Raw genomic sequence first — 13,586 nt, 5'->3', positions numbered from 1 at the left:
AACATCGCATCATATACCATGGATATATTCAGTAGTCACCTTATTAAATGCATTCATGAATTTCTATTGAGACACAACAAGAAGATCTATACATAAGGTGTAAAAGGACCTAAACAAAAGATATAATGATCCCTACAAAAACAAGACACGAAACCAACATTCAGACGAATATATCATATTGCATTAGTGGCGGCCGATATATCCATTGATTGATATTTACATAACATATGCATAAACAATACCTACACCCATCTTTACAGCCCAAAAACAAAAGATTCAAAAACCCCGACCTCCCTACCGTGACGTAACCCATATCTTTGAACCATGTGATATTTCTAGTTATGGTAGCTTCATGTGTATATATATACAAGACTGCTGTTATAAAATTACACGATATCGTTTTCTCTATAATGACTTTATTGGTGAAAGTGCATGCAAAACTAGAAAATACATCGACCTATATTCTCAGCTACATGTTGCCGTAAGATAACATCATAATTGTACTTAACATTATAGAAGTTTTACTCCCAAGGACGTATGTTCACGTGTATAAGGTGACAGTAGCAGGATCTGAATTCTTTTAACGGGGTAGTGTTGATAAGGCTACTGGCCACTGGTCAACAAAGCGCTGGGCTGGCTTTTATCAGTGGTTAGTCTACACCTGGCCCTTATGTAACATTCGGACACTGTTGGTCAATAATGCGTAGAGCAGGTCGACCCAGTGACTGCCATGACCTGGTTAGGCGACGTACAGGTGTAAGGACAGACGCTGGCCAGTTGATATTGGCAGTACATACTGTCCTTATCCACCACAATATGTACTCATATATTAAATCCTTATACTATGTTTGATACATTTTAGATAAAAGTAAAATAAAGAATACAATGTACCACATTGTCACATCTCAAGAACTAATTCCTTGATCAAAGTCGACATGAAAAGACAATAACGGAGGATATATCACAACGATAAACAACAAAAAAAGGGTATCGTAATATCCCAAAATCCACAACAAAAGGAAGGGTTCATGAAACCAAACAAAACAACAATAGGAAAAGTATCGTGAAACACCACAAACGACAAGAAAAGAAACGGTATCGTGAAACCCAATAAACCGAAACAAAAGGGTATGATGAAACCCACAAATCAACGCAAAAAGGGAAACATAAAACCCACAAACCACAGCAAAAAGGGTAACATAAAACCCACAAACAACAGCAAAAAGGGTTACATAAAACCCACAAATCACAGCAAAAAGGGTAACATGAAACCCACAAATCACAGCAAAAAGGGTAACACAAATCACAGCAAAAAGGGTAACATGAAACCCACAAACCACAGCAAAATGGGTAACATAAAACCCACAAATCACAGCAAAAAGGGTAACATAAAACCCACAAATCACAGCAAAAAGGGTAACATAAAACCAAAAAAGCACAGCAAAAAGGGTAACACAAAACCCACAAATCACAGCAAAAAGGGTAACATAAAACCAACAAACCACAGCAAAAAGGGTAACAAAAAACCCACAAACCACAGCAAAAAGGGTAACATGAAACCCACAAATCACAGCAAAAAGGGTAACATAAAACCAAAAAAGCACAGCAAAAAGGGTAACACAAAACCCACAAATGACAGCAAAAAGGGTAACATAAAACCAACAAACCACAGCAAAAATGGTAACAAAAAACCCACAAACCACAGCAAAAAGGGTAACATAAAACTCACAAACCACAGCAAAAAGGGTAACATAAAACCCACAAACCACAGCAAAACGGTAACATAAAACCCAAAAACCCCAGCAAAAAAGGGTTAAACAAATCACAGCAAAAAGGGTAACATAAAACCAAAAAAGCACAGCAAAAAGGGTAACACAAAACCCACAAATCACAGCAAAAAGGGTAACATGAAACCCACAAATCACATCAAAAAGGGTAACATTAAACCCACAAACCACAGCAAAATGGGTAACATAAAACCCACAAATCACTGCAAAAGGGTAACATAAAACCCAAAAACCCCAGCAAAAAAGGGTTACACAAATCACAGCAAAAAGGGTAACATAAAACCCACAAACCACAGCAAAAAGGGTAACATAAAACCCACAAACCACAGCCAAAAGGGTAACATGACACCCACAAATCACAGCAAAAAGGGTAACATAAAACCCACAAATCACAGCAAAAAGGGTAACATAAAACCCACAAACCACAGCAAAAAGGGTAACACAAAACCCACAAATCACAGCGAAAAGGGTAACATAAAACCAACAAGCCACAGCAAAAAGGGTAACAAAAAACCCACAAACCACAGCAAAAAGGGTAACATGAAACCCACAAATCACAGCAAAAATGGTAACATGAAACCCACAAACCACAGCAAAAAGGGTAACATTAAACCCACAAATCACAGCAAAAAGGGTAACATTAAACCCACAAACCACAGCAAAAAGGGTAACATGAAACCCACAAATCACAGCAAAAAGGGTAACATTAAACCCACAAATCACAGCAAAAAGGGTAACATTAAACCCACAAACCACAGCAAAAAGAGTAACATAAAACCCACAAATCACAGCAAAAAGGGTAACATAAAAACCACAAACCACAGCAAAATGAGTAACATGAAACTCACAAATCACATCAAAAAGGGTAACATTAAACCCACAAATCACAGCAAAAAGGGTAACATAAAACCCACAAATCACAGCAAAAAGGGTAACATTAAACCCACAAATCACAGCAAAAAGGGTAACATAAAACCCACAAATCACAGCAAAAAGGGTAACATAAAACCCACAAACCACAGCAAAAAGGGTAACATAAAACCCACAAATCACAGCAAAAAGGGTAACATAAAACCCACAAATCACAGCAAAAAGGGTAACATAAAACCCACAAACCACAGCAAAAAGGGTAACATAAAACCCACAAACCACAGCAAAAAGGGTAACATGAAACCCACAAATCACAGCGAAAAGGGTAACATAAAACCCACAAACCACAGCGAAAAGGGTAACATAAAACCCACAAACCACAGCAAAAAGGGTAACATAAAACCCACAAATCACAGCAAAAGGAAAGTCATGGTGAAACCCACAAACCAAAATAAAAGGAAATGTATGGTGAAACCCACAAACCAAAATAAAAGGAAATGTATGGTGAAACCCACAATCCATAACAAAATGGAAGTCTTCATGAAACCCCCAAAACAACAATAGGAAAGGTATCGTGAAACCCAATAAACCAAAACAAACGAAAATGTATCGTGAAACATAAATAGGGTATCATGAAACCCCCCACAAATCACAATTTCTCCGACTACCAGTACAATAAATCGGCATTAATAGATCACGCTAACCTATAATCACATCGTCGATTGGGACAATGCCAAGATAGTTGAAAGAGAACAGCATACAAGAACGAGACAAATCAAAGAAGCAATCAAAATCAGAAAAATGTATAACATGAACAGAGACGATGGGGGCACTAGCAGAGTCATCTGTATGACCCGATACTGACCTAACGGGAGAGGGGCTAGATGTACACCCTATCCGTAGACTATTAGATACAGTGAGTATATGCTCTCTATCGATAGGCGAAGCGTCCCGGGTCGAGTGACATATGAAATATACAATTTCGTCACATCGATGTACAGGTTAACAATACACGCTCATTTAGTCATAGCTTGACAAAGGGATCAGTCGATCTTGAAACGTTGTTACACGTTTACTACTTACATTGTGCATGAAGCAAAATTTTGATATTACATATTTCCAAACTAATGAATTGTGTCGAAGATTTAAATATTGGTTTTTAAAAAAGTTTTTTTTAAAAAGTTTGAGACCGCTGCATTTACAGTATCTATTTCTCACGACATGAATTTGATAGCACTAGCCCTATGTCGAAGATAATTAGCCATGTTCTAGAGTAAACATTATAGCATTCGAGAGATTTGGATTGTTAGAGATTATGAGAAGATTGTCACTATCGTGGCAAAATTGGGAAATATTATTTTTCCTTTTGCTAAATGAATAGTCTTGTGTAAGTATTAAATTTTATCGATTTTGAGATCGAAAAAGGGTGTCATTCTCACTTCGGTTTTTGACACGTCAATTACATAATCAAGGGAGCTGCTATATTGATATTGAGGGGAAAAAATTGACTGTCGTAAAAATGACGTCATAATGTTTGTTGTCGAGTTTGGTGAGAAAGTCACCTCTTTCGGCATAATGCTGGAAATTGACGTCATTCCATTCATTTTGCTCTCGGAGTTGCTTAGTGATTTTATTTGCCAAAACGTGGATAATGATTATGTTAAATGAAGGTTTCAAAACCACAGGTAACGCTCTTTTCTTGTTATGTGGCTATAGAAACAGAACGAAGAAACGTTTGGCTCGTCTTACCATTTCGGTAAAAATAATAACACAAATAAAATAATATCAATTAATACAATACTTTTTATCATGTTTTCATGTAACCATATAATAATCAATTATGTATTGACATTGAATGAAAAATAATAATAACAAAAGAAGAAAGAAAGAAGAAAAACAAGATAGGATATTATAAAAATGCTGAAACATTTTTGGTTTTTAGGAGTACTACGTGATGAAGTATTGTACATTCCACGACCGATGTTTCTTTAGCTATGATATGATGCTACCCAGTCACACTCCGGAACCATCATTTGTTCCATTGTCTTGTAGATATAATTTATTGACGCAAATCTTACTATTACACATTTCCTTGATATGTATAACGTGCTGGCCAGGGTCCATCAGTGCGTGGGTATACGTTCATTCTGTTATAAAGCAGTACCAGTAACGAATAACACACCAGTAATATACCTAACCTGTCGATATCACCCTGATTTTTTTCAATCTACATTAAAAGTGTAACCTCCTTTCGTTTTAGTAAATATGAAACAATTATCAGATGACAAACAACATGTAACTTATATATTTATAAGATAACAAACAAGATCGGACTACTATCGCTGTCAGATAACAAACAACATGTTACTTGTATATCTATAAGATAACAAACATGATCGGACTATTATCACTGTCAGATAACAAACAATATGTAACTTGTATATTTATAAGATAACAAACACGATCGGACTACTATCACTGTCAGAAAACAAACAACATGTAACTTCTATATTTATAAGATAACAAAGAAGATCGGACTACTATCACTGTCAGATAACAAACAATATGTAACTTGTATATTTATAAGATAACAAACATGATCGGACTATTATCACTGTCAGATAACAAACAACATGTAACTTATATATTTATAAGATAACAAACAAGATCGGACTACTATCACTGTCAGATAACAAACAACATGTAACTTATATATTTATAAGATAACAAACAAGATCGGACTACTATCACTGTCAGATAACAAACAACATGTAACTTATATATTTATAAGATAACAAACAAGATCGGACTACTATCACTGTCAGATAACAAACAACATGTAACTTATATATTTATAAGATAACAAACAAGATCGGACTACTATCACTGTCAGATAACAAACAACATGTAACTTATATATTTATAAGATAACAAACAAGATCGGACTACTATCACTGTCAGATAACAAACAACATGTAACTTATATATTTATAAGATAACAAACAAGATCGGACTACTATCACTGTCAGATAACAAACAACATGTAACTTATATATTTATAAGATAACAAACAAGATCGGACTACTATCACTGTCAGATAACAAACAACATGTAACTTATATATTTATAAGATAACAAACAAGATCGGACTACTATCACTGTCAGATAACAAACAACATGTAACTTATATATTTATAAGATAACAAACAAGATCGGACTACTATCACTGTCAGATAACAAACAACATGTAACTTATATATTTATAAGATAACAAACAAGATCGGACTACTATCACTGTCAGATAACAAACAACATGTAACTTATATATTTATAAGATAACAAACAAGATCGGACTACTATCACTGTCAGATAACAAACAACATGTAACTTATATATTTATAAGATAACAAACAAGATCGGACTACTATCACTGTCAGATAACAAACAACATGTAACTTATATATTTATAAGATAACAAACAAGATCGGACTACTATCACTGTCAGATAACAAACAACATGTAACTTATATATTTATAAGATAACAAACAAGATCGGACTACTATCACTGTCAGATAACAAACAACATGTAACTTATATATTTATAAGATAACAAACAAGATCGGACTACTATCACTGTCAGATAACAAACAACATGTAACTTATATATTTATAAGATAACAAACAAGATCGGACTACTATCACTGTCAGATAACAAACAACATGTAACTTATATATTTATAAGATAACAAACAAGATCGGACTACTATCACTGTCAGATAACAAACAACATGTAACTTATATATTTATAAGATAACAAACAAGATCGGACTACTATCACTGTCAGATAACAAACAACATGTAACTTATATATTTATAAGATAACAAACAAGATCGGACTACTATCACTGTCAGATAACAAACAACATGTAACTTATATATTTATAAGATAACAAACAAGATCGGACTACTATCACTGTCAGATAACAAACAACATGTAACTTATATATTTATAAGATAACAAACAAGATCGGACTACTATCACTGTCAGATAACAAACAACATGTAACTTATATATTTATAAGATAACAAACAAGATCGGACTACTATCACTGTCAGATAACAAACAACATGTAACTTATATATTTATAAGATAACAAACAAGATCGGACTACTATCACTGTCAGATAACAAACAACATGTAACTTATATATTTATAAGATAACAAACAAGATCGGACTACTATCACTGTCAGATAACAAACAACATGTAACTTATATATTTATAAGATAACAAACAAGATCGGACTACTATCACTGTCAGATAACAAACAACATGTAACTTATATATTTATAAGATAACAAACAAGATCGGACTACTATCACTGTCAGATAACAAACAACATGTAACTTATATATTTATAAGATAACAAACAAGATCGGACTACTATCACTGTCAGATAACAAACAACATGTAACTTATATATTTATAAGATAACAAACAAGATCGGACTACTATCACTGTCAGATAACAAACAACATGTAACTTATATATTTATAAGATAACAAACAAGATCGGACTACTATCACTGTCAGATAACAAACAACATGTAACTTATATATTTATAAGATAACAAACAAGATCGGACTACTATCACTGTCAGATAACAAACAACATGTAACTTCTATATTTATAAGATAACAAACAAGATCGGACTACTATCACTGTCAGATAACAAACAACATGTAACCTTTATAGCTATCAGATAACAAACAGGATCGGACTAATATCACTGTCAGATCACAAACAACAGTTAATCTTTAAAAATATCTGATACGAATAAGATTGAAAATATATCACTGTCAGATAACAAACAGCATTTAACCTATATATCTATTAATTAAGTATAAATGTAATTTTTTGCTCATTTCACCGTCAGATAAAAAAAAAACATCACCCCAGACAATTTTAGAAAGACGATATGACGTATATTACTGTCGGATAACAAACACAACTTATATTACTGTCAGATAACGAACAAAACTTGTATTACTGACAGATAACAAACAAAACGTATATAACTGTGAGATAACAAACAAAACTCACTTCACTGTCAGATAACAAACAAAACTAATATTACTATCTGATAACGAACAAAACTTATATTACTGTCAGATAACAAACAAAACTCACTTCACTGTCAGATAACAAACAAAACTTATATTACCGTCTGATAACGAACAACACGTATATTACTATCAGATAACCAACAAAACTTATTTCACTATAAGATAACAAATAAAACTTATATTATTGTCAGAAAACAAATAAAACTTATATAACTGTCAGATAACAAACAGAACTTATATTACTGTCAGACAGATAACAAACGAAACTTATATAACTGTCAGATAAAAAACAGAACTTATATTACAGTCAGACAGATAACAAACGAAACGTATATTCCTGTCAGACAGATAACAAACAAAACTTATATTACTGTCAGACAGATAACAAACGAAACTTATATAACTGTCAGATAACAAACAGAACTTATATTACTGTCAGACAGATAACAAACGAAACGTATATTACTGTCAGACAGATAACAAACAAAACTTATATTACTGTCAGACAGATAACAAACGAAACGTATATTACTGTCAGATAACAAACAGAACTTATATTACTGTCAGACAGATAACAAACGAAACGTATATTACTGTCAGATAACAAACAAAACTTATAATGCTGTCAGACAGATAGCAAACGAAACGTATATTACTGTCAGATAACAAACAGAACTTATATTACTGTCAGATAACAAACAAAACTTATATAACTGTCAGACAGATAACAAACAAAACGTATATTACTGTCAGATAACAAACAAAACTTAAATTACTGTCAGATAACAAACAAAACTTATATTACTGTCAGATAGCAACCAAACTTATATTACTGTCAGATAACAAACAGAACTTATATTACTGTCAGACAGATAACAAACAAAACTTATATTACTGTCAGATAACAAACAAAACTTATATTACTGTCAGATAACAAACAAAACTTATATTACTGTCAGACAGATAACAAACAAAACTTATATTACTGTCAGATAACAAACAAAACTTATATTACTGTCAGATAACAAACAAAACTTATATTACTGTCAGACAGATAACAAACAAAACTTATATTACTGTCAGATAACAAACAAAACTTATATTACTGTCAGATAACAAACAAAACTTATATTACTGTCAGACAGATAACAAACAAAACTTATATTACTGTCAGATAACAAACAAAACTTATATTACTGTCAGATAACAAACAAAACTTATATTACTGTCAGACAGATAACAAACAAAACTTATATTACTGTCAGATAACAAACAAAACTTATATTACTGTCAGATAACAAACAAAACTTATATTACTGTCAGACAGATAACAAACAAAACTTATATTACTGTCAGATAACAAACAAAACTTATATTACTGTCAGATAACAAACAAAACTTATATTACTGTCAGACAGATAACAAACAAAACTTATATTACTGTCAGATAACAAACAAAACTTATATTACTGTCAGATAACAAACAAAACTTATATTACTGTCAGACAGATAACAAACAAAACTTATATTACTGTCAGATAACAAACAAAACTTATATTACTGTCAGATAACAAACAAAACTTATATTACTGTCAGATAACAAACAAAACTTATATTACTGTCAGATAACAAACAAAACTTATATTACTGTCAGATAACAAACAAAACTTATATTACTGTCAGATAACAAACAAAACTTATATTACTGTCAGATAACAAACAAAACTTATATTACTGTCAGATAACAAACAAAACTTATATTACTGTCAGACAGATAACAAACAAAACTTATATTACTGTCAGATAACAAACAAAACTTATACTACTGTCAGGTAACAAACAGAACTTATATTACAGTCAGATAACAAACAAAACTTATATTACTGTCAGACAGATAACAAACAGAACTTATATTACTGTCAGATAACAAACAAAACTTATATTACTGTCAGATAACAAACAGAACTTATATTACTGTCAGACAGATAACAAACAAAACTTATATTACTGTCAGATAACAAACAAAACTTATACTACTGTCAGGTAACAAACAGAACTTATATTACAGTCAGATAACAAACAAAACTTATATTACTGTCAGACAGATAACAAACAGAACTTATATTACTGTCAGATAACAAACAAAACTTATATTACTGTCAGATAACAAACAGAACTTATATTACTGTCAGACAGATAACAAACAAAACTTATATTACTGTCAGACAGATAACAAACAGAACTTATATTACTGTCAGATAACAAACAAAACTTATATTACTGTCAGATAACAAACAGAACTTATATTACTGTCAGACAGATAACAAACAAAACTTATATTACTGTCAGACAGATAACAAACAGAACTTATATTACTGTCAGATAACAAACAAAACTTATATTACTGTCAGATAACAAACAGAACTTATATTACTGTCAGACAGATAACAAACAAAACTTATATTACTGTCAGACAGATAACAAACAGAACTTATATTACTGTCAGATAACAAACAAAACTTATATTACTGTCAGATAACAAACAGAACTTATATTACTGTCAGATAACAAACAAAACTTATATTACTGTCAGACAGATAACAAACAAAACTTATATTACTGTCAGATAACAAACAAAACTTATACTACTGTCAGGTAACAAACAGAACTTATATTACAGTCAGATAACAAACAAAACTTATATTACTGTCAGACAGATAACAAACAGAACTTATATTACTGTCAGATAACAAACAAAACTTATATTACTGTCAGATAACAAACAGAACTTATATTACTGTCAGACAGATAACAAACAAAACTTATATTACTGTCAGACAGATAACAAACAGAACTTATATTACTGTCAGATAACAAACAAAACTTATATTACTGTCAGATAACAAACAGAACTTATATTACTGTCAGACAGATAACAAACAAAACTTATATTACTGTCAGACAGATAACAAACAGAACTTATATTACTGTCAGATAACAAACAAAACTTATATTACTGTCAGATAACAAACAGAACTTATATTACTGTCAGACAGATAACAAACAAAACTTATATTACTGTCAGACAGATAACAAACAGAACTTATATTACTGTCAGATAACAAACAAAACTTATATTACTGTCAGATAACAAACAGAACTTATATTACTGTCAGACAGATAACAAACAAAACTTATATTACTGTCAGACAGATAACAAACAGAACTTATATTACTGTCAGATAACAAACAAAACTTATATTACTGTCAGATAACAAACAGAACTTATATTACTGTCAGATAACAAACAAAACTTATATTACTGTCAGACAGATAACAAACAAAACTTATATTACTGTCAGATAACAAACAAAACTTATACTACTGTCAGGTAACAAACAGAACTTATATTACAGTCAGATAACAAACAAAACTTATATTACTGTCAGACAGATAACAAACAGAACTTATATTACTGTCAGATAACAAACAAAACTTATATTACTGTCAGATAACAAACAGAACTTATATTACTGTCAGACAGATAACAAACAAAACTTATATTACTGTCAGACAGATAACAAACAGAACTTATATTACTGTCAGATAACAAACAAAACTTATATTACTGTCAGATAACAAACAGAACTTATATTACTGTCAGACAGATAACAAACAAAACTTATATTACTGTCAGACAGATAACAAACAGAACTTATATTACTGTCAGATAACAAACAAAACTTATATTACTGTCAGATAACAAACAGAACTTATATTACTGTCAGACAGATAACAAACAAAACTTATATTACTGTCAGACAGATAACAAACAGAACTTATATTACTGTCAGATAACAAACAAAACTTATATTACTGTCAGATAACAAACAGAACTTATATTACTGTCAGACAGATAACAAACAAAACTTATATTACTGTCAGACAGATAACAAACAGAACTTATATTACTGTCAGATAACAAACAAAACTTATATTACTGTCAGATAACAAACAGAACTTATATTACAGTCAGATAACAAACAAAACTTATATTACTGTCAGACAGATAACAAACAGAACTTATATTACTGTCAGATAACAAACAAAACTTATATTACTGTCAGATAACAAACAGAACTTATATTACTGTCAGACAGATAACAAACAAAACTTATATTACTGTCAGACAGATAACAAACAGAACTTATATTACTGTCAGATAACAAACAAAACTTATATTACTGTCAGATAACAAACAGAACTTATATTACTGTCAGACAGATAACAAACAAAACTTATATTACTGTCAGACAGATAACAAACAGAACTTATATTACTGTCAGACAGATAACAAACAAAACTTATATTATTGTCAGACAGATAATAAACAAAACGTATATTATTGTCAGACAGATAATAAACAAAACGTATATTATTGTCAGACAGATAATAAACAAAACGTATATTATTGTCAGACAGATAACAAACAAAACTTATATTATTGTCAGACAGATAATAAACAAAACGTATATTACAGTCAGATAACAAACAGAACTTATATAACTGTCAGACAGATAACAAACAAAACTTATATTACTGTCAGACAGATAACAAACAAAACTTATATTACTGTCAGACAGATAACAAACAGAACTTATATTACTGTCAGACAGATAACAAACAGAATCCATTACTTTCGGTCGCTGCTGTAGCTTGGTCCCGTTTATAATGTACTATTAGTGTTGTAATAAACTTTTCCTTCCAGGACGTTTCTGTACATTGTGTACACTCCATTCAGAACACTGCTGACTTTCGTTATACATGTACTTTTTATTACACGCTTCCAACTCCGTAATAGCTCTTTCTTATATTTGTTTTACGTATATTTAATTTTCTCGTAGATAATTTTTATTTCACTTAAATACATCATATTTTGTTCATATATAAATGTAGGTTTTCCCAATTTTACCGAATGATAAAATATTAATGAAAAAGAGAATGTAAAATACAAGTCAAAATTGTTTTAAAGGGAAATTAGATTTGATGTCAAACAGAAGCACACGTACATAATGAGTGATATTCAAGAAAGTGACTATAGCACCATTTATAGCGTTATCCTAGCTAAGCGGATATCACGTCATCCTAGAGAAGTAGATGTCAGGACATGGATGGAATTTTCCCCCACACTTCAAAGGTACATTCCCTTTTTGCTGGGGTAAAGATAAACCAGTCTTTGCCTACATAGGGAAAGACAACTCACACGGGCTATTACTTTGAAACTTAAGCAAGGTAACACTTCTAATTTTGTCACACATTGCATGCGCCCTTGACGATTGCGCGGTTCGTTAGGATCGCCATAACTGCTTAATTTTACCTGAGTGTGGGGAGAATCAACAATCAAATAACAACTTTATCTGAGCACTTGTACACGCGGGATTCCACAACGACAATAGCTTTAATTATCTTTCAATAAGATAGCATATATATTATAGAGTAAAATATTTTTAAGATCAATTTTTAAGTGAATCTGAATAATTTGACATTCATAGTATTATTTACTATATTTGAAATAGAATCAGGTTGATGAAAACTGACAGTTTAATGGTTGCCATCATGATATCATAAGCATTTTGTTTGTGTGAAAAGAAGGTCGATGTGTTTTTATCATGCTTGCCAGTGTACCTTGTTATTTTGTTGTCAATTCCCCTGTTCTCGGCATTAGGGTGTGACATTCACTTGGATTTTACCTAGATTTACATGGTGGGTGTCGCCGATGAAGCAGAATACGCTAACCCTTCT

The 13,586-nt window shown here is 31.4% G+C and overlaps 1 protein-coding gene across 1 annotated transcript; it reads left to right on the top strand.

The window, feature by feature from the left end:
- Positions 1-2,129: 2,129 nt before the first annotated feature.
- Positions 2,130-3,221, top strand: LOC110467101 (sporozoite surface protein 2-like). The gene has a single exon (XM_021524017.1). The coding sequence runs from the start codon at positions 2,130-2,132 to the stop codon at positions 3,219-3,221; it is 1,092 nt and encodes a 363-aa protein (XP_021379692.1).
- Positions 3,222-13,586: the final 10,365 nt, after the last annotated feature.

Source organism: Mizuhopecten yessoensis, unplaced genomic scaffold, assembly GCF_002113885.1.
Source record: "Mizuhopecten yessoensis strain PY_sf001 unplaced genomic scaffold, ASM211388v2 scaffold11159, whole genome shotgun sequence".
In the NCBI taxonomy this organism is placed as follows: domain Eukaryota; kingdom Metazoa; phylum Mollusca; class Bivalvia; order Pectinida; family Pectinidae; genus Mizuhopecten; species Mizuhopecten yessoensis.
The sequence above is the reverse complement of the archived record's forward strand: the minus strand, read 5'-3'. Positions and strand labels throughout refer to the sequence as shown.